Genomic DNA, 23,704 nt, shown 5'->3' with positions numbered 1-23,704 from the left:
GTATTTTAAGGGGGTCAAATTACAGCTCAAAGAGGCAAAAAGGAGTTTTTTTAGTACAATTTTGTCTTGAAGGGGAAATTGCCAACTTCCTGTTGGTTTTTGCCCAAGGATGTAAAATTATAAAATGTAGGTCTAAGTCTGACCTACATAGAGGTTTTTGTTTCATGTCTCTACGACCTTCCTAGTAGGAGTTACAGTCAGTTTGTTTTTGTTTTTTCCTAGGGGGCGCTAGAGCGCAGTATTTTAAGGGGGTCAAATTACAGCTCAAAGAGGCAAAAATTAGTTTTTTTAGTACAATTTTGTCTTGAAGGGGAAATTGCCAACTTCCTGTTGGTTTTTGCCCAAGGATGTAAAATTATAAAATGTAGGTCTAAGTCTGACCTACATAGAGGTTTTTGTTTCATGTCTCTACGACCTTCCTAGTGGGAGTTACAGGCAGTTTGTTTTAGTTTTTTCCTAGGGGGCGCTAGAGCGCAATTTTGATTTTTGGGGTTTGGTTTTTTTATTTTATTGAAATTTTCGCAGGTCCTGATGTGTGTGTCAAATTTGGTGAGTTTTGGAGCATGTTAAGTGGGTCAAATTAGCGTTTTTTGTGGCGGCGGAAGAATAAAGAATAATAATAAAACCTTACAATAACAATAGGTTCCTTTGTAACCAGTACAAAGGACTCCCGGGGGGAGTCCTTTGTACTGGGTACAGGGCGGACCCTAATAAACAACATAAAGTAGCAAGAAACACGTCAATAATGAGTAAAGCAAAACATGTTCTGGACCAAAAATCACTTCATATTCTCTACTGCTCACTAGTGTCACCATATCTGAGTTATTGTGTAGAAATATGGGGAAACAACTACAAATGTGCGCTTCATTCACTAACTGTGTTGCAAAAAAAATAAAATTAAAATAATACATAATGTTGGATATAGAGAACATACCAACATTGTATTTATTGAATCAAAAATATTGAAATTCCTCGACTTGGTGCATTTGCAAACAGCTGAAATGATGAACAAAGCAAACTATAACCTGCTACCCAAGAATGTACAACAATTCTTCTCAACTATAACCTTAGAACAGGGGTCACCAACGCAGTGCCCGCGGGCACCAGGTAGCCCGTAAGGACCAGATGAGTAGCCTGCTGGCCTGTTCTAAAAATAGCTCAAATAGCAGCACTTACCAGTGAGCTGCCTCTATTTTTTAAATTGTATTTATTTTACTAGCAAGCTGGTCTCGCTTTGCCTGACATTTTTAATTCTAAGAGAGACAAAACTCAAATAGAATTTGAAAATCCAAGGAAATATTTTAAAGACTTGGTCTTCGCTTGTTTAAATAAATTCATTAATTTTTTTACTTTGCTTCTTATAACTTTCAGAAAGACAATTTTAGAGAACAAATACAACCTTAAAAATTATTTTAGGATTTTTAAACACATATACCTTTTTACCTTTTAAATTCCTTCCTCTTCTTTCCTGACAATTTAAATCAATGTTCAAGTAAATTTATTTTTTCTATTGTAAAGAATAATAAATACATTTTAATTTAATTCTTCATTTTAGCTTCTGCTTTTTCAACAAAGAATATTTGTGAAATATTTCTTCAAACTTATTATTATTAAAATTCCAAAAAAATTATTCTGGCAAATCTAGAAAATCTGTAGAATCAAATTTAAATCTTCTTTCAAAGTCTTTTGAATTTCTTTTAAAATTTTTGTTTTGGAAAATCTAGAAGAAATAATGATTTGTCTTTGTTAGAAATATAGCTTGGTCCAATTTGTTATATATTCTAACAAAGTGCAGATTGGATTTTAACCTATTTAAAACATGTAATCAAAATTCTAAAATTAATCTTAATCAGGAAAAATTACTAATGATGTTCCATAAATTCTTTTTTAAATTTTTTCAAAAAGATTCGAATTAGCTAGTTTTTCTCTTCTTTTTTTCGGTTGAATTTTGAATTTTAAAGAGTCGAAATTGAAAATAAACTATGTTTCAAAATTCAATTGCCATTTTTTTTCGTGTTTTCTCCTCTTTTAAACCGTTCAATTAAGTGTGAATATCATTAATTATTAATAATAACATAGAGTTAAAGGTAAATTGAGCAAATTGGCTATTTCTGGCAATTTATTTAAGTGTGTATCAAACTGGTAGCCCTTCGCATTAATCACTACCCAAGAAGTAGCTCTTGCTTTCAAAAAGGTTGGTGACCCCTGACTTAGAGGAAAATCTCATTTAAAACATTTGTATGCACGTACAACACTTAAGACCTTTATCTTATCCGTATTTGGAATTAAATGATGGAATGGATTAAGCAAGGAAATCAAACAAAGCAGCAATATGATTCTAAAATTGAGATAACGATTATTTATGTATTTAATACTAGTTTACTTACTTATGGTATATACACTACCGTTCAAAGGTTTTGGGTCACATTGAAATGTCCTTATTTTTGAAGGAAAAGCACTGTACTTTTCAATGAAGATAACTTTAAACTAGTCTTAACTTGAAAGAAATACACTCTATACATTGCTAATGTGGTAAATGACTATTCTAGCTGCAAATGTCTGCTTTTTGGTGCAATATCTACATAGGTGTGTAGAGGCCCATTTCCAGCATCTATCACTCCAGTGTTCTAATGGTACAATGTGTTTGCTCATTGGCTCAGAAGGCTAATTGATGATTAGAAAACCCTTGTGCAATCATGTTCACACATCTGAAAACAGTTTAGCTCGTCACAGAAGCTACAAAACTGACCTTCCTTTGAGCAGATTGAGTTTCTGGAGCATCACATTTGTGGGGTCAATTAAACGCTCAAAATGGCCAGAAAAAGAGAACTTTCATCTGAAACTCGACAGTCTATTCTTGTTCTTAGAAATGAAGGCTATTCCACAAAATTGTTTGGGTGATCCCAAACTTTTGAACGGTAGTGTATATTTATTTATTAGTTACTTATTCACTGTTCTGTTACAAACAGAGAAGAAGGAAATGGGGTAGGATTAAATAAGCTCTGCTTCTTCCAACTCCTTTTCGGACGTGCTGTAATGAAACAACCAGAAATATGTGATACATGACATTGTATCGTGTGCATGTTCGAAATAAACTGAAACTGAACTGAACTGAACTCAGTTTGAGTTTTGAAATGTGGAATTCCAGAAGTGGCTCTCAGTGTGATGCAATGCGCCGCTGCTGCAAACTACACCCACACTAATCAACATATTGTTGCATTAATGACTCTCTGAACATTATTAGCGTGATACTACTCTTGTATTGGACAGTGGATTGATAATAAACTGAGTTTGAATGACAATTTTAGAAAATAAGACATTAATTCTTGGAATATTTTCTTTCTTTGGCCCTCAGCTGTCTGTGTTGGTGAAGATGATCCCCAGCCCGGATTGGTTCGTCGGTGTAGACAGCCTTAACCTTTGCGAGGGTAATCAATGGAAACAGGACGTGACCATTGACCTCCAACCTTTCGATGCTGGGACAGACAGCGGCTTCACCTTCTCCTCCCCCAACTTCCCCACGAGCCCTCAGGAAAATATTACAAAGGTCAATCAGCTTTAAATACATATTTTACTCATTTACAGTACATTGTCTTTAGACAATGTCATTGCATTAAATCGAACAACATAACAGCAAATCGGAATTCAAGTACTGTACTGTATTTCATTAAAGGCCTACTGAAATGAATTTTTTTTAATTTAAACGGGGATAGCAGATCCATTCTATGTGTCATACTTGATCATTTCGCGATATTGCCATATTTTTGCTGAAAGGATTTAGTAGAGAACATCGACGATAAAGTTCGCAACTTTTGGTCGCTGATAAAAAAAAAGCCTTGCCTGTACAGGAAGTAGCGTGACGTCGCAGGTTGAAAGGCTCCTCACATTTCCCCATTGTTTTCACCAGCAGCGAGAGCTATTCGGACCGAGAAAGCGACGATTACCCCATTAATTTGAGCCAGGATGAAAGATTCGCGGATGAGGAACGTGAGAGTGAAGGACTAGAATGCAGTGCAGGACGCATCTTTTTTCGCTCTGACCGTAACTTAGGTACAAGCTGGCTCATTGGATTCCACACTCTCTCCTTTTTCTATTGTGGATCACGGATTTGTATTTTAAACCACCTCGGATACTATATCCTCTTGAAAATGAGAGTCGAGAACGCGAAATGGACATTCACAGTGACTTTTATCTCCACGACAATACATCGGCGAAGCACTTTAGCTACGGAGCTAACGTGATAGCATCGGGCTTAACTGCAGATAGAAACAAAAGAAATAAACCCCTGACTGGAAGGATAGACAGAAAATCAACAATACTATTAAACCATGGACATGTAAATACACAGTTAATGCTTTCCAGCCTGGCGAAGGTTAACAATGCTGTTGCTAACGACGCCATTGAAGCTAACTTAGCAACCGGACCTCACAGAGCTATGCTAAAAACATTAGCTATCCACCTACGCCAGCCAGCCCTCATCTGCTCATCAACACCCGTGCTCACCTGCGTTCCAGCGATCGACGGCGCGACGAAGGACTTCACCAGATCATCCGTGCGGTCGGCGGCTAGCGTCGGGTAGCGCGTCTGCTATCCAAGTCAAAGTCCTCCTGGTTGTGTTGCTGCAGCCGGCCGCTAATACACCGATCCCACCTACAACTTTCTTCTTTGCAGTCTTCATTGTTCATTAAACAAATTGCAAAAGATTCACCAACACAGATGTCCAGAATACTGTGGAATTTTGCGATGAAAACAGAGCTTTTTGTATTGGATACAATGGTGTCCGAATACTTCCGTTTCAACGATTGACGTCACGCGCATACGTCATCATACATAGACGTTTTCAACCGGAAGTTTCGCAGGAAATTTAAAATGTCACTTTATAAGTTAACCCGGCCGTATTAGCATGTGTTGCAATGTTAAGATTTCATCATTGATATATAAACTATCAGACTGTGTGGTCGCTAGTAGTGGCTTTCAGTAGGCCTTTAAAGGTGTTTATTTGAAGTAGTGCATTTGTTTTTGTTAGGTTTTGCTTAAAATAAGCATGATTTGGCAAATTCAAATGTCATTTCTTCTTCAATAATGCAGGGCAGCTTTATTGGTTTAAGACTGGATGATAAATTGAGGCTTGGCATCTACTAATGAAATGTGTGTGCCATAAAATATTAAAGAGTGGAAAATGAATAAGATTAAAATCAAAATGTTTGGTTTAGTTGGCATATGTTTTTTATTTTCATGATGATTTCAGTATATTTGTTATAAGCAAATTGGTCCAACATAGAAAGTGCCTGATAAGGAAAAAAACCTGATTTTTAGTCACAAATATCGTATTTTCCGGACTATAAGGCGCACTTAAAATCCTGTCATTTTCTCAAAACTCGACAGTGCGCCAAATTTTGGTTGTGCTTACTGACCTCGAAGCTGTTTTATTCGGTACATGGCGAAATGATAAGTGTGACCAGTAGATGGCAGTCACACACAAGAGATACGTGTAGACTGCAATATGACCCAAGTAAACAACACCAAAATATTATATGTTCCATTGAAAATATAGAACATTACACACGGTGTTTAAAAATCTATCAAAAATGTTTTAGTACGACTTTGGTAAGCTATGAAGCCGCATCGCTTGATGGTTGTACTGTGCTTCAACATACAAGTATTATTATAGTGTCTTTATAAGATAAAACATAGAGTCTGGCGTTTTGTTTCGGAATATTATGCAAAAGCAACTTTTCTTACCTTCTGGTACTTGCTAATCTGTATTTGGGATCTGCACAAGTCCTGAAAATTTGCGCGTGTCCGCCTTTGTAGTCCGGGTGGACACCGTAGTCGATAATTTTCTTCTTTTTCTCTATCTTCTTGTCATTGGACATTCATCCTCCGATGTTGCCATTTCTAATATAAAGTAGTGTAAAGTTCTTACTTATATCTGTCAGTGAACTCGCCATGAAAGCGCTAAAACATACCGGTGTAGTGAGTTTACCTTATTCACCCAAGGAACTTTAGTTATTATAATCCGGTGCGCCTTTTGTATGAAAATAGACCTGACTAGACCCGCTCATTGGTAGTGCACCTTAGCTCTATGGTCCGGAAAATACGGTAAGCATTTTTAACTGTAATTTCATATGTTTAATCTTGCTATTTGTAGTATAACAACATAAGCTTTTACTATTAAATGACTAGATGATGTCAGTCTTCCCCAGCCTCTTAGATTGTAGCACATTTCCTCTAAAAGAGAAACCTTGGCAGAGTTAACCTGACCTGTTAAAAAAAAAAAGACCACTCTTACGTAACAAATGGCAATAAAAGTTGGGCAATTGGACTCTGGTTGGCTCTCTCGGAGAAAAATGCCTGACTGTATGTTTTTGTGTGGATGTGTCTTTCAGATCACCTCTCAAATGCCAAACCACCCGGCCAACTCCTTCTACTATCCACGCTTAAAGGAACTTCCACCCATTGCCAGCATAATGCTCACTCGGCAGAGCAGATCCCTCCACCGCCAAGTCCCCATGTCCAATCATATCCTTCCAAACTCCTTCAGTCCTCAGAGATTCTCAGGTGAGCCACAAAGAGGATTGCAGTAATTTTTTTAACTGCAATTTCTTACAGCCCCTCAAATCCAAAGACAGTAATGTTTTGATTGACACAGTCAAGAAGGTAATTGCTTATCGTTGTGGTTATCTTCGTTATACTGAGAGCTTACACTTTCCCTGCCTTCTGCAAAATGTACCGCAGATTTAATGTTTTTTTTCGTATTTACATTTCGCCATTTACATCAGAATGTCTGGAAGCGAGTCTACCAGAAAGTCCCTCTTCAGCAGGGCCGGCCCGTGGCATAGGCCGTATAGGAAAATGCTAAGGGCGCCGTCCATCAGGGGGCGCCAAGCCAGTGCCACAAATGTTGGAGAAAAAAAAAAAAAAAAAAGTTGGTACTATTATTTCTAAATACAAAAAATAATCCCACGTTAATTAAAATGCAAAGTAAAGCCTATTTAATAGAAATATTATTTGTTACAACATTACGCCCCCACATTCCCCCGCACGGTGCGCCCCCTCCCTTCCCGTATCATGACTCTTACCACATCAAAAAATCAACACAAGATGTCAAAACGGCCAAAACTGTCAGGTGCCCAGGGAAGAAAAAAGAGAAAAGAGGAGGAGAAACGAGAAAAAGACAGAGGTAGCAGGTAGGTAACGTTAGCCTACATTAAATTATTTGTCTGTTACAGAATGTGATAGTAACCTGGCTTTTTAGCATTAAGCTAATGTTACATGATTCAGCAATTGCTAATCAATAAATAGCTAGTTCTGTTTTAACGTCGGGTTAATATTGTGGAGGGGGCTAAATTGTTATGGAAAATAATAATGTAACGTTAGGTAATTACAGTACTCCCACCTTACATTCCTCAGGGACATTTGTATTAGATCTTTTAAGCAGGTGTTTTTTGTTGACATTGTTATTGCCTTCTGGTTAGCTAATGTTTGCCCTGCAGGTAATAGTCACTTTTCCACCCCTTTATATATTAGGTATAGTTGTAAGCCTAGTTGTTAAAGTGCACATCATTAATGTTAATTAAGCAATATCACATGAGAGGGAATGCTGTTTTTTAATTTGAGCACTGCTGTGATTCGGTTAAAGATAATCATAACATAACATTCTCATATAATATGTTAATTTGCTTTCTTTAAGTAAAAAAAAAGGTCAAAGACAAAGCTATTCGGTTTCTTGTGAGTATATACACTTCACTGCCAATGTGGGGGTGGGGGGGGGGGGGCACCTAAAATCTTGCCTAGGGCGCCAGATTGGTTAGGGCCAGGCCTGCTCTCCAGTAAGCATTCATCTGCAGGGAAGGTCTTGTAAAAGAAGCCTTATCGTACATTATGTCTATGCCGGATGAATGGCTGTGTCTTCTAAATAGCTTGCAAACAAAGGTTCTCCTGTAAGAGTATTCCCCAGATTGGATAAAACCGACGAAGAAGTTGTTTTCAGTCTGAATTGTCCTCATCATGAGATACATCTTCACTGGGCTGTATTGATTTGTAAACTCCAGTCATTAACTAAACCGCTTGTACCGTATTTTTCGGAGTATAAGTCGCACCGGCCGAAAATGCATAATAAAGAAGGAAACAAACATATATAAGTCGCACTGGAGTATAAGTCGCATTTTTTGGGGAAATGTATTTGATAAAAGCCAACACCAAGAATAGACATTTGAAAGGCAATTTCAAATAAATATGTATGTATGTATATACTCACAAGAAACCGAATAGCTTTGTCTTTGACCTTTTTTTTTTACTTAAAGAAAGCAAATTAACATATTATATGAGAATGTTATGTTATGATTATCTTTAACCGAATCACAGCAGTGCTCAAATTAAAAAACAGCATTCCCTCTCATGTGATATTGCTTAATTAACATTAATGATGTGCACTTTAACAACTAGGCTTACAACTATACCTAATATATAAAGGGGTGGAAAAGTGACTATTACCTGCAGGGCAAACATTAGCTAACCAGAAGGCAATAACAATGTCAACAAAAAACACCTGCTTAAAAAGATCTAATACAAATGTCTATGAGGAATGTAAGGTGGGAGTACTGTAATTACCTAACGTTACATTATTATTTTCCATAACAATTTAGCCCCCTCCACAATATTAACCCGACGTTAAAACAGAACAATTAGCAATTGCCGAATCATGTAATATTAGCTTAATGCTAAAAAGCCAGGTTACTATCACATTCTGTAACAGACAATGATAAATGATAAATGGGTTATACTTGTATAGCGCTTTTCTACCTTCAAGGTACTCAAAGCGCTTTGACAGTATTTCCACATTCACCCATTCACACACACATTCACACACTGATGGCGGGAGCTGCCATGCAAGGCGCTAACCAGCAGCCATCAGGAGCAAGGGTGAAGTGTCTTGCCCAAGGACACAACGGATGTGACGAGGATGGTAGAAGGTGGGGACAATTAATTTAATGTAGGCTAACGTTACCTACCTGCTACCTCTGTCTTTTTCTCGTTTCTCCTCCTCTTCTTTTCTCTTTTTTCTTCCCTGGGCACCTGACAGTTTTGGCCGTTTTGACATCTTGTGTTGATTTTTTGATGTGGTAAGAGTCATGATACGGGAAGGGAGGGGGCGCACCGTGCGGGGGGATGGGCGTAATGTTGTAACAAATAATATTTCTATTAAATAGGCTTTACTTTGCATTTTAATTAACGTGGGATTATTTTTTGTATTTAGAAATAATAGTACCAACTTTTTTTCTTTTTTTTTCTTCAACATTTGTGGCACTGGCTTGGCGCCCCCTGATGGACGGCGCCCTTAGCATTTGCCTATACGGCCTATGCCACGGGCCGGCCCTGAACTATAACATATAGAACATGCTATACGTTTACCAAACAATCTGTCACTCCTAATCGCTAAATCCCATGAAATCTTATACGTCTAGTCTCTTACGTGAATGAGCTATATAATATTATTTGATATTTTACGCTAATGTGTTAATAATTTCACACATGAGTCGCTCCCGAGTATAAGTCGCACCCCCGGCCAAACTATGAAAAAAAACTGCGACTTATAGTCCGAAAAATACGGTAATGATTATTTCCTTGCATTCCTGATCAGAGAAAAACCTTTGTGTACTCGAGTGTTATGCTTGGATACATTGGAAGTTCGCTGGGAGGCCCTGTAAGCTACCAGTCCACCAGTCACACATTGACGACAGCTTTGTACTAGAACTGGATAAAAAATGGCGGACTAAGGCCAAGTACCGTATTTTTCGGACTATAAGTCGCAGTTTTTTTCATAGTTTGGCCGGGGGTGCGACTTATACTCAGGAGCGACTTATGTGTGAAATTACTAACACATTAGGGTAAAATATCAAATAATATTATTTAGCTCATTCACGTAAGAGACTAGACGTATAAGATTTCATGGGATTTAGCGATTAGGAGTGACAGATTGTTTGGTAAACGTATAGCATGTTCTATATGTTATAGTTATTTGAATGACTCTTACCATAATATGTTACGTTAACATACCAGGCACCTTCTCAGTTGGTTATTTATGCCTCATATAACGTACACTTATTCAGCCTGTTGTTCACTATTCTTTATTTATTTTAAATGGCCTTTCAAATGTCTATTCTTGGTGTTGGCTTTTATCAAATACATTTCCCCCAAAAAATGCGACTTATACTCCAGTGCGACTTATATAAGTTTTTTTCCGTCTTTATTGTGCATTTTCGGCCGGTGCGACTTATACTCCGGTGCGACTTATACTCCGAAAAATACGGTATGACACTAAAGTCTTAAATTCGCAACGGCTTAATTAGTAGAAAGTTTGGAAGAAGGCAAGATTGTTTTATAAATAGCTCCGCCACGCCTCCGTGGTTTGATTTCTTCACATTTTCACTTATCACTTAACTTATCACTTATCACTTATCACTTATCACTTAACAGGTAAGAAAAGTTGGTTTTGTATAATAAGACCCCTTTAAACATGGCGGTGGACCCTACTTTCTTACTTGTTGTCAATTGTACACGCGGTTTTAGACTTTGTTTACCCTGCAGGTCAATACCGATTTTTTTTTGCCCATATGCGACCTTATTAAATGTTTTCAAGTTGGTGTGAACAGTGCAATTCCGAATTTTTCATATCCGACACAGGCCTCTTTTGCATGTGGATTTAAATCAGATACACACTACCGTTCAAAAGTTTGGGGTCACCCAAACAATTTTGTGGAATAGCCTTCATTTCTAAGAAGAAGAATAGACTGTCGAGTTTAAGATGAAAGTTCTCGTTTTCTGGCCATTTTGAGCGTATAATCGACCCCACAAATGTGATGCTCCAGAAACTCAATCTGCTCAAAGGAAGGTCAGTTTTGTAGCTTCTGTAACGAGCTAAAGTGTTTTCAGATGTGTGAACATGATTGCACAAGGGTTTTCTAATCATCAATTAGCCTTCTGAGCCAATGAGCAAACACATTGTACCATTAGAACACTGGAGTGATAGTTGCTGGAAATGGGCCTCTATACACCTATGTAGATATTGCACCAAAAAGCAGACATTTGCAGCTAGAATAGTCATTTACCACATTAGCAATGTATAGAGTGTATTTCTTTCAAGTTAAGACTAGTTTAAAGTTATCTTCATTGAAAAGTACAGTGCTTTTCCTTCAAAAATAAGGACATTTCAATGTGACCCCAAACTTTTGAACGGTAGTGTATATGGGATGACTCCTCAAGGCAAACGCTCCCGTGCTCCGGTCGCATTCATCCGACCAGAACGTCATCAAAAAGCTATAAGCCTCATAATTATTTGCCAAAAAAGACGGTTAAAAAATAAATAGTTGACAACGGAGCAGAAAAGAGGAACTCGGGTGAAAGTTGTACCACTCTTGTCTCCGACAGCTTGCCCACCGACACGCTCTTCAAGCAGACATCGGAGCAAATTATCCCGTTAAACTGTGAGAGCCAAAATACTTGTTCTCTAATTCGGTTCAGAAAATGTTGACTTTGATTGCACAAAATCTTTGCTCGTATTATTTGGGATCTTAGTAGAGGACGCCCATAGAGCATAAAGCGAAGCTTAGGGGAAGTTGGTGAGTCATTGTCAGAATAATTGTATCTAAGTTATCACAAAACTTTGTGTTTCAATGAGTTCCCGGCGAGCAGACAAAAGCTGTCTTTGATCTTACCAATTAAAAGGCTTGTAAAACTCCACTGTGTAGGATGGGAAGCGACATGAAGGTGTCGGTTTCTTTGATGTATTGTAATCCACAGGAAGATTTTGTCTTGACAAAGCGGACCTGACCCCCCTCCAGGCACCTTTTCTTTGAACTGTTGTGTAACCAAAGGCGACGGCTGTTTACGACCCCCTTCCTTTAGAAACAGCTGTTGCCATTAAATCGGGGAAAGTCCAAATAAAAGAGGAGGCGTACAATCTTTCGTCAGAGCGTGGCGGTACACTGTGCAAGGGTACAGGTCTACACGTTTATCCTCATTGAGCCAAATGTAATTCTGTCTCTGTTTAATTCCTTGCTTCTTTGCCTGTTTAATACAGGGGTCACCAACCTTTTTGAAACCAAGAGCTACTTCTTGGGTAGTGATTAATGCGAAGGGCTACCAGTTTGATACACACTTAAATAAATTGCCAGAAATAGCCAATTTGCTCAATTTACCTTTAACTCTATGTTATTATTAATGATGAATGACATTTACACTTAATTTAATGGTTCAAAAGAGGAGAAAACACGAAAAAAATGACAATTAAATTTTGAAACATAGTTTATCTTCAATTTCGACTCTTTAAAATTCAAAATTCAACCGAAAAAAAGAAGAGAAAAACTAGCTAATTCGAATCTTTTTGAAAAAATTAAAAAAATAATTAATGGAACATCATTAGTAATTTTTCCTGATTAAGATTAATTTTAGAATTTTGATGACATGTTTTGAATAGGTTAAAATCCAATCTACACTTTGTTAAAATATACAACAAATTGGACCAAGCTATATATCTAACAAAGACATATCATTGTTTCTTGTAGATTTTCCAGAACAAAAATTTTTAAAGAAATTCAAAAGACTTTCAAATAAGATTTAAATTTGATTCTACAGATTTTGTAGATTTGCCAGAATAATTTTTTTAAAATTTTAATCATAATAAGTTTGAAGAAATATTTCACAAATATTCTTCGTCAAAAAAACAGAAGCTAAAATGAAGAATTAAATTAAAATGTATTTATTATTCTTTACAATAAAAAAAATAAAAATTACTTGAACATTGATTTAAATCGTCAGGAAAGAAGAGGAAGGAATTTAAAAGGTAAAAAGGTATATGTGTTTAAAAATCCTAAAATCATTTTTAAGGTTGTATTTTTTCTCTAAAATTGTCTTTCTGAAAGTTATAAGAAGCAAAGTAAAAAAAAAAAAGCATTTATTTAAACAAGTGAAGACCAAGGGCCGTACTTATCAAGCTTCTTAGAGTGCCATTTTACACTTAAGTCCTGAGAATTTGCGAAATTTAGTCCTACTCTCAAACTTAAGAATAAAAGCTTTTTATCAACGTTCTTAAGTCTAAGAATCACTCCTACTCTCCACGATATTTAAGAGACCTTCAGAGGTGTCTTAAGTGGTTAGGAGTTGCCAGCAGGGGATGGCACTGAGGCGAGAGAGACGTGCGCGAACGTTCAGGGAACGGAACAATGTTTTTTTTTTTTTTATGACGAGCAGCTGATCAAACGGTATCGTTTAGACAGCGGATATTATTTTTGTCACAGATTTAATACTTTTCGATTCCTTGTTGATTTCTGCATGTGTCTGCAGTGGGCTAGTATATATAGAGCCACCCACACCAGTTTCAAATTAGTTGCCTAATTAATGAATTGGAAAGAAAATGTTATGACAGTAGCGTATGTGTGTGGCCGTGAGGTGAGTGACGTCAGTGAGTGTGTGGGCGATAGAAGAGAGGGAGCGGTAGCGTGAGTGCCGGCGGGGACTAGTTTGTTTTGTATTATTTTGTAGTTTATTGTCAAAATATACACTCCCATTGTCCACTTAAATATTTACAAGATATTTCTTTATTCTTAGACAACGGATTCCCTTCCGTGATTGGTCATTTCTATGGACACAGAAATGACGTCACCTAAAATTCCCTTTACGGCACATAGTAATGTCGTAATTCAGCTCTGAGTGTGACACTTAAGATTCAGTCCTACACTTCGCTGAAAGTGTGAGTAAGACGCTTGATAACTAACTTTTAAGTGCAGCTTTCAGCGAAGAATTTATTTACTCTTAAGTCAACTCTTAGCAGACTTCTTAGGAGTAATTCTAAGAAGCTTGATAAGTACGGCCCCAAGTCTTTAAAATATTTTCTTGGATTTTCAAATTCTATTTGAGTTTTGTCTCTCTTAGAATTAAAAATGTCGGGCAAAGCGAGACCAGCTTGCTAGTAAATAAATAAAATTTAAAAAATAGAGGCAGCTCACTGGTAAGTGCTGCTATTTGAGTTATTTTTAGAACAGGCCATTGGGCGACTCATCTGGTCCTTACGGGCGACCTGGTGCCCGCGGGCACCGCGTTGGTGACCCCTGGTTTAATAGATGTCATCAGTGTTTGAACCTGACAGTCATAATTTCATCAAGCCACCGACAAAACCTGTCACTGGTGGGATACAATAAACTTCTAAATTCATTATTTTTGTCTTGCATCTTTTCCCACAGTGACACCCCTGGACTGTGAAGTGTCTCTCTGGTCATCCTGGGGCTTGTGTCTGGGGCCCTGCTCCAAGGGCGGCGTCCGCCATCGCACACGCTACATCCTCCTACCACCGGCCAACACCGGCGTCCCCTGTCCTGAGATGGAGGAACAGGCTGAATGCGTGCCACACAGCTGCATGAAGCGCCAGTAACCCACAGAGCGTGGGTGCTGCCAGTATTCGACACTGGGACTCATGATATTACTGCTGGACTGAGAAACTGTACTGCGTTATTTCTCTGTAATGCAGTGGATTTCTTTACCTTGTCAAGACTGTATTCACTGTTTAGTCTACTAGTTTTAGTGTGTATTGTCTCCTTCAGTATTCACTGTTTAGTCTACTAGTTTTAGTGTGTATTGTCTCCTTCAGTATTCACTGTTTAGTCTACTAGTTTTAGTGTGTATTGTCTCCTTCAGTAAGTGTAGCAGAGTCTTGGACCAATGCAACAAACCTTTTTTTGCATGCCCGCAGTAGGACGAGCATATCACACCACCACACACCGTAATCCAGACCTGGGCAAATTAATCTTTTCAATCTGGCCCTACATTCCCAAATATTATTTTTTAATCTTTAAGATGGAAAGTGTATCTGCCATTGTGATGTGCAGTGATGTTTTCAAATGAGCGTAAGTCTTGAACTATACAAAGTATTTCAATGGTTGGAATCTGCCCTTTTGCATGATATACTAGTTACTATGGTAATGTAATTAGTTACTATGGTAATCTAAGTGACAGCAGCTCAGACGAGGCACCGAGCAGTGTGGGTGGGGAGCGTTTCCACAGAGTGTTTCCAGAGCCTGAAATGTGGGCGTCAGGGCCAGACGCGGAAGGAGATTTTTACAACAAAGTTCTAAAGCTTAGTGATGAATCAGATGTATCAGATTGTAGGTGGTTTATTTTTCTACCCTTCACGTTCATATTTCGCTGTGTTTGTTGCATTTTTGTTGCGCTTCGCTTGATTGTAAAATATGTCGATCGAGAGGGGATGTGACGATATTTTGTCAATATTCAGTGTTTTATCGTTCATAGTTAAAGGCCTACTGAAATGAATTTTTTTTATTCAAACGGGGATAGCGGATCCATTCTATGTGTCATACTTGATCATTTTGCGATATTGCCATATTTTTGCTGAAAGGATTTAGTAGAGAACAGGGGTCGGCAACCCGCGGCTCTTTAGCGCCGCCCTAGTGGCTCTCTGGAGCTTTTTCATAAATGTATAAAACATTGAAAAAGATGAGGGGAAAAAAATACATTTTTTGTTTTAATATGGTTTCTGTATGAGGACAAACATGACACAAACCTCCCTAATTGTTATAAAGCACACTGTTTATATTAAACATGCTTCACTGATTCGAGTATTTGGCGAGCGCCGTTTTGTCCTACTAATTTTGGCGGTCCTTGAACTCACCGTAGTTTGTTTACATGTATAACTTTCTCCGACTTTGTAGGACGTGTTTTATGCCACTTTTTTTCCCGTCTCATTTTGTCCACCAAACTTTTACGTTGTGCATGAATGCACAAAGGTGAGTTTTGTTGATGTTATTGACTTGTGTGGAGTGCTAATCAGACATATTTGGTCACTGCATGACTGCAAGCTAATCGATGCTAACATGCTATTTAGGCTATCTATATGTACATATTGCATCATTATGCCTCATTTGTAGCTATATTTGAGCTCATTTAGTTTCCTTTAAGTCCTCTTAATTCAATTTATATCTCATGACACACTATCTGTATGTTATATGGCTTTTAACTTTTTGCGGCTCCAGACAGATTTGTTTTTGTATTTTTGGTCCAATATGGCTCTTTCAACATTTTGGGTTGCCGACCCCTGGTATAGAACAACGTCGATAAAGTTCGCAACTTTTGGTCTCTGATAAAAAAAGAACCTTGCCCCTACCGGAAGTAGCGTGACGTTGTCAGTTGTTCACTCCCTCATATTTTCCTATTGTTTTCAACGCAGCTAGAGCTATTCGGACAGAGAAAGCGACGATTACCCCATTAATTTGAGCGAGGACGAAAGATTCGTGGATGAGGAACGTTAGAGTGACGGACTAGAATGCAGTGAAATACATATTTTTTTTCGCTCTGACCGTAACTTAGGTACAAGCTGGCTCATTGGATTCCACACTCTCTCCTTTTTCTATTGTGGATCACAGATTTGTATTTCAAACCACCTCGGATACTATATCCTCTTGAAAATGAGACTCGAGAACGTGAAATGGACATTCACAGTGCCTTTTATCTCCACGACAATTCATCGACGAAGCTCTTTAGCATGAGCTAACGTGATAGCATCTGTCTCAAATGCAGATAGAAACAAAATAAATAAACCCCTGACTGGAAGGATAGACAGAAGATCAACAATACTATTAAACCATGGACATGTAACTACACGGTTAATAGATCTCAGCCTGGCAAAGCTTAACAATGCTGTTGCTAACGACGCTAAGGCTAACTTAGCAACTTAGCAACCGGACCTCACAGAGCTATGATAAAAACATTAGCGCTCCACCTACGCCAGCCAGCTCTCATCTGCTCTGCTCATCAACACCCGTGCTCACCTGCGTTCCAGCGATCGACGGCGCGACGAAGGACTTCACCCGATCATCCGTGCGGTGGCCGCGGCTAGCATCGGCTAGGCGTCTGCTATCCAAGTAAGTAGTCCTTGTTGTGTTGCTACAGCCAGCCGCTAATACACCGATCCCACCTACAACGTTCTTCTTTGCAGCCTCCATTGTTCATTAAACAAATTGCAAAAGATTCACCAACACAGATGTCCAGAATACTGTGGAATTATCAAATGAAAACAGAGCTTTTTTGTATTGTATTCAATGGGGAAGGCATACCTCTGTTCCCCGGGCTACGTCACGCGCATACGTCATCCTCCAAAGGCTTTTTTAACCGGAAGTTTGGCGGGAAATTTAAAATGTCACTTTATAAGTTAACCCGGCCGTATTGGCATGTGTTGCAATGTTAAGATTTCATCATTGATATATAAACTATCAGACTGCGTGGTCGGTAGTAGTGGCTTTCAGTAGGCCTTTAATATTGTAAATCCCACATTCTTTATTTACATGTACATTCTAGGTGTCTCATTCAGTAAAACAAATGTACAATTCCATTCTGTTTTTTAAGGCGGTATGTCATAACATTTTTAGCATTCAATCAGACATTATTGTGAGGTTTTGTATTAGTGTTCCTAAAAATAGATATACCGGCCCCCAGACACATTTTTTCCTCTAAATTTGGACCCCGCGAGTCAAAATAATTGCCCAGGCCTGCCCTAATCCCTTCTTGTATTTTTCCAGGCATTGGTGTACATAACCCATGACGAAAAGGCTTGAAATATTTAGCCAGTTTAAAAAGACTGTTTTATTTTATTACTAAGTTGCAGTTTTTTGTTTGTTTGTTGTTTTTTTTTACAGAAAAAATATTTGTTTTTGTATCTATTTTGTTATTTTAATGTGGATGTTTTTGTATATACTATATTGTATTACTCATGAATAAATGTGGAGTGTTTTTCAAGTAAGACACTTTTGTGTGGTTTTCAGCATGGGGCGGAAAAAACATTATTCAAAAGCTAAATGTTTTGGTTTTGGGACAAACAACATTCTGGATCTGCACTATTGACACTTTATATTAGGGCTGTGAATCTTTGGGTGTCCCACGATTCGATTCAAAATCGATTTTTTTTCCTGATTCAAAAGGATTCTCTATTCATGGAATACATAGATTTCAGCAGGATCTACCCCAGTCTGCTGAGATGCAAGCAGAGTAGTAGATTTTTGTAAAAAGCTTTTATAATTGTAAAGGACAATGTTTTATCAACTGATTGCAATAATGTACATTTGTTTTAACTATTAAATCAACCAAAAATATGACTTATTTTATCTTTGTGAAAATATTGGACACAGTGTGTTGTCAAGCTTATGAGATGCGATGCAAGTGTAAGCCACTTTTATAAATGTCTAATGATAATGTCAATGAGGGATTTTTAATCACTGCTATGTTGAAATTGTAACTAATATTGATACTGTTGTTGATAATATTCACTTTTGTTTCACTACTTGTGGTTTGTTCTGTGTGGTGTTTGTGTCTCCTCTCAATTGCTCTGTTTATTGCACTTCTGAGTGTTGCTGGGTCGGGTTTGGAATTGGATTGCATTGTTATGGTATTGCTGTGTATTGTTTTGTTGGATTGATTAATTAAAAAAATAAAATAATATAAAAAAATAAAAAAATTTTTTTTTAAATGAGAATCGATTCTGAATCGCACAACGTGAGAATCGCGATTCGAATTCGAATCGATTTTTTCCCCACACCCCTACTTTATATGTACCCATCTATAGAACTTGCAGTGTATTTGCAAAATGAACACAACTTGCAAGTGTGTAGGAGTACCAGCTCGCTGTTCTAAGGGATTATTTGATCATATAAAAGGAAGATAGATCAATAAAGGCAATAATTTTTGGCTGCAAGACCCCTACCTCCCCCTCCCTCTGCTGCAATGAGATATATTTGGTCGTGTAGCGCCATGCAGTGGTCACTATAGGTGGTGCCACCTACTGGCACTGAAAGCGTGAACTCAGAATGAAGTCATTTACTGCAATTGTTTCATAGTTATCAAAACATAGTTGTTATAAAATTGTGGAGAAAATCGTGTGGGTTAACGCAATGGACGCTTCATTCTTGCAAACATTTAATTTCAAATGTGAGGAACACCTTGCATATGTTGATGGTAACAGCTTTTTACTGTATTTTAAAAAGGCTCATATTAGTACATTTCTTTAATTCTTTACACAACCTCATCCATAATTTTACTCCTCATACTGTTATGCTATACATAACAATCTTTTTCTCTTCTCTTATGGCAGGGGTCACCAACGCGGTGCCCGCGGGCACCAGGTAGCCCGTAAGGACCAGATGAGTAGCCCGCTGGCCTGTTCTAAAAATAGCTCAAATAGCAGCACTTACCAGTGAGCTGCCTCTATTTTTTTTATTTTATTTATTTACTAGCAAGCTGGTCTCGCTTTGCCCGACATTTTTAATTCTAAGAGAGACAAAACTCAAATAGAATTTGAAAATCCAAGAAAATATTTTAAAGACTTGGTCTTCACTTGTTTAAATATATTCATTAATTTTTTACTTTGCTTCTTATAACTTTCAGAAAGACAATTTTAGAGAAAAAATACAAACACATATACCTTTTTACTTTTTAAATTCCTTCCTCTTCTTTCCTGACAATTTAAATCAATGTTCAAGTAAAAAAAATGTTTTTATTGTAAAGAATAATAAATAAATTTTATTTTAATTCTTCATTTTAGCTTCTGTTTTTTCGACGAAGAATATTTGTGAAATATTTCTTCAAACTTATTATGATTAAAATTCAAAAAAATTATTCTGTGAAATCTAGAAAATCTGTAGAATCAAATTTAAATCTTATTTCAAAGTCTTTTGAATTTCTTTTAAAATTTTTGTTCTGGAAAATCTAGAAGAAATAATGATTTGTCTTTGTTAGAAATATAGCTTGGTCCAATTTGTTATATATTCTAACAAAGTGTAGATTGGATTTTTAACCTACTTAAAACATGTCATCAACATTCTAAAATTAATCTTAATCAGGAAAAATTACTAATGATGATCCATAAATTCTTTTTTTAATTTTTTCAAAAAGATTCGAATTACGTAGCTAGTCTTTCTCTTCTTTTTTTTGGTTGAATTTTGAATTTTAAAGAGTCGAAATTGAAGATAAACTATGTTTCAAAATTTAATTGTCATTTTTTTCGTGTTTTCTCCTCTTTTAAACCGTTCAATTAAGTGTAAATGTCATTAATTATTAATTATAACATAGAGTTAAAGGTAAATTGAGCAATTTGGCTATTTCTGGCAATTTATTTAAGTGTGTATCAAACTGGTAGCCCTCCGCATTAATCACTACCCAAGAAGTAGCTCTTGGTTTCAAAAATGTTGGTGACCCCTGTCTTATGGGAACCCAAACTGTCCACCAAGGGACAAGTAGTAAAAAAAAACATTTAAGGATATGAAGTCTACTTTGATAATTATTTGGTAATAAGGCTGAAACAAGTTCAAAGACACATACAGCTTTGTGTTATTGAAAGATCCATGCACCCATCCATTTTTCTACCGCTTGTCCCTCTTGGGGTTGCAGGGGTGGCTGGAGCCTCCATCCATCAATTTTCTACCGCTTGTGCTGGAGCCGATCCTATTCCAGATAATCAGGCCCGGCCCTAACCAATCTGGCGCCCTAGGCAAGATTTTAGATGGCGCCCCCCCACATCGGCAGTGAAGTGTATATACTCACAAAAAACCGAATAGCTTTGTCTTTGACCTTTTTTTTTTTACTTAAAGAAAGCACATTAACAATCAGAATAGTTAACAAGATAAAAAAAATATGAATAAATAAATGAATACAAAAAATAAAAAATGAATATCTAACAATCAATTTATTGTCATCATTACAGTGAAATGCTGAATAGCAGAATGCAAAGTAACAGTATAAAATATTATATGAGAATGTTATGTTATGATTATCTTTAACCAAATCACAGCAGTGCTCAAATTAAAAAACAGCATTCCCTCTCATGTAATATTGCTTAATTAACATTAATGATGTGCACTTTAACAACTAGACTTACAACTATACCTAATATATAAAGGGGTGGAAAAGTGACTATTACCTGCAGGGCAAACATTAGCTAAGCAGAAGGCAATAACAATGTAAACAAAAAACACCTGCTTAAAAGATCTAATACAAATGTCTCTGAGGAATGTAAGGTGGGAGTACTGTAATTACCTAACGTTACATTATTATTTTCCATAACAATTTAGCCCCCTCCACAATGTTAACCCGACGTTAAAACAGAACTAGCTATTTATTGATTAGCAATTGCCGAATCATGTAACATTAGCGGGCAGCACGGTGGTAGAGGGGTTAGTGCGTCTGCCTCACAATACGAAGGTCCTGAGTAGTCGTGAGTTCAATCCCGGCCTCGGGATCTTTCTGTGTAGAGTTTGCATGTTCTCCCCGTGACTGCGTGGGTTCCCTCCGGGTACTCCGGCTTCCTCCCACCTCCAAAAAACATGCACCTGGGGATAGGCTGATTGGCAACACTAAATTGGCCCTGGTGTGTGAATGTGAGTGTGAATGTTGTCTGTCTATCTGTGTTGGCCCTGCGATGAGGTGGCGACTTGTCCAGAGTGTACACCGCCTTCCGCCCGATTGTAGCTGAGATAGGCTCCAGCGCCCCCCGCGACCCCGAAGGGTATAAGCGGTAGAAAATGGATGGATGGATGGATGTAACATTAGCTTAATGCTAAAAAGCCAGTTTACAATCACATTCTGTAACAGACAAATAATTTCATGTAGGCTAACGTTACATACCTGCTACCTCTGTCTTTTTCTCGTTTCTCCTCCTCTTCTTTTCTCTTTTTTCTTCCCTGGGCACCTGACAGTTTTGGCCGTTTTGACATCTTGTGTTGTTTTTTTGATGAGGTGACGTCCAAAAAGAGTCATGATACGGGAAGGGAGGTGGGGGCGTAATGTTGTAACAAATAATATTTCTATTAACCTTGAATACTGATGTTGGAAATGACCTTTTCTTCTATGCTCTTCATTCTCAGAAGTGATGACAAACATTTTTTGTAATTTTGCTGGTAATGTTTTACTTTTAGCCTTAAACATGACACATAATGTCTGTAACTTTACTAATATAGTGAATATAACAGCTGTGCTATTTGGATTTACACTGTATGAAAAGGAATTTGACCTCTGGTGGTGTCAGAAGAGTATAATATACAATAGAATTTGGAAAAAAAATGAATAAAAATAAAAATTAGCATGTCACTACACATGAAGTACACGTTCGTGTACTTATGGACTAAGTACATCATATCAAAAGATGATTTTTAGTTTTTAATCTAATTAGGGTCCAATAAGCCCAAATAGCAAAGAGAAATAAAAAAAAAAGCATGTAAACAAACAAGAGAGGTTTTAACACCATAAACTGATTAACGTGGACCCCGACTTAAACAAGTTGAAAAACTTATTCGGGTGTTACCATTTAGTGGTCAATTGTACGGAATATGTACTGTACTGTGCAATCTACTAATAAAAGTTTCAATCAATCAATCAAACTCTCTACCTCTAACAACTAAAAAGCTGTGAAAACTATGATGCTGTGCTCCAAATTGAAATTATTTAAGGAATTTGTGTGTGAGCCTATGGCTTTACATTTTGTTACATATATATATATATATATATATATATATATATATATATATATATATATATATATATATATATATATATATATATATATATATATATATATATATATATATATATATATATATATATATATATTGCATTCTATTTTAGTTTATTGAGGTTACATCCCCCTGGCGCTGTTTTGTACTGTTTCTGTACTTGTTTTGATTACTACTATTTCTTGATTGTTTGTAAATGCTGCATATTATAAATAAAGGTTTATAAAAAAAAATAATTTAAAAACACCCATACATATTTTAATCTCTAATAAACGCAAGCCTCAAACTCATTTTAGATGGGGGGCCACATGGACAAAAATCTACTCCCAAGTGGGCCGTACTGGTAAAATCACAGCACGATAACTTCAAAATAAAGACACCTTGAGATTATTTTCCTTGTTTAAAAATAGAACAAGCATATTCTGAAACTGTACAAATCATAATGTTGTTGTTTTTTTTGTACACTAGCATGTTGCGGTTAATAGTATTCTATCTTTATTTGCTGTTATTTATACTTTATGAATGAAGGATGTGATAATGTTCATTGGTCTTAATTTTTTTAATGCATCAAGATAAAAAAAATAATATCAAAATCAAATTACAGGATGTTATTTATGTAGTTTGCAAATTTTCCTCGACTGGTGCACTAACATCATGTGGTTTGTTTTACATATGTGAGTGTGAATGTTGTCTGTTTATCTGTGCTTACCCTGCGATGAGGTAGCGAATTGCCCAGGGTGTACCCCGCCTAGCACCCGAATGCAGCTGAGATATTCTCCAGCGACCCCCCGCGTCCCCGAAAGGGACTAGCGGTAGAAAATGGATGGATGTAGCATAATCTACAAAAATACAAAGAATTACTATTGTGACATCTAGTGGACACATTTAGAACAGCAGTTTCTTTCATTCAAAATTTTCGGCTCATTTTTATACTTAGCAAACTCATCCTGCGGGCCGGATAAAACCTGTTCGCAGGCCTGATCCGGCCCGCGGGGCATACTTTTGACACCCCTGGATTAGATCATGTGTCGAAATGGGGAAGCTATGATAAAAGAACTCTTCGTTCATGTACCAAAACAGAAAAGAAGGGAGCAGTAGAATAATACATCATGTTGGTTATAGACAAATGTTTTTTAAATGCT

At 37.1% G+C, this 23,704-nt stretch overlaps 1 protein-coding gene across 3 annotated transcripts in view; it reads left to right on the top strand.

Moving 5' to 3' along the window:
* Window positions 1-17,936, top strand: part of spon2a (spondin 2a, extracellular matrix protein) — a 107,429-nt gene extending 89,493 nt beyond the window's left edge. For 2 of the 3 annotated variants that reach the window (XM_062045909.1, XM_062045908.1), the window contains exons 4-6: window positions 3,356-3,547; window positions 6,390-6,561; window positions 14,241-17,936. In XM_062045909.1, coding sequence (XP_061901893.1) covers window positions 3,356-3,547; window positions 6,390-6,561; window positions 14,241-14,428 — 552 coding nt within the window. In that variant the 3' untranslated portion in view covers window positions 14,429-17,936. The remainder of the gene's footprint in view (window positions 1-3,355; window positions 3,548-6,389; window positions 6,562-14,240) is intronic. The other variant, XM_062045910.1, reaches the window with a different exon arrangement.
* The last annotated feature ends 5,768 nt before the right edge of the window (window positions 17,937-23,704 follow it).

Source organism: Entelurus aequoreus, linkage group LG04, assembly GCF_033978785.1.
Source record: "Entelurus aequoreus isolate RoL-2023_Sb linkage group LG04, RoL_Eaeq_v1.1, whole genome shotgun sequence".
Lineage (NCBI taxonomy): Eukaryota > Metazoa > Chordata > Actinopteri > Syngnathiformes > Syngnathidae > Entelurus > Entelurus aequoreus.
The sequence above is the reverse complement of the archived record's forward strand: the minus strand, read 5'-3'. Positions and strand labels throughout refer to the sequence as shown.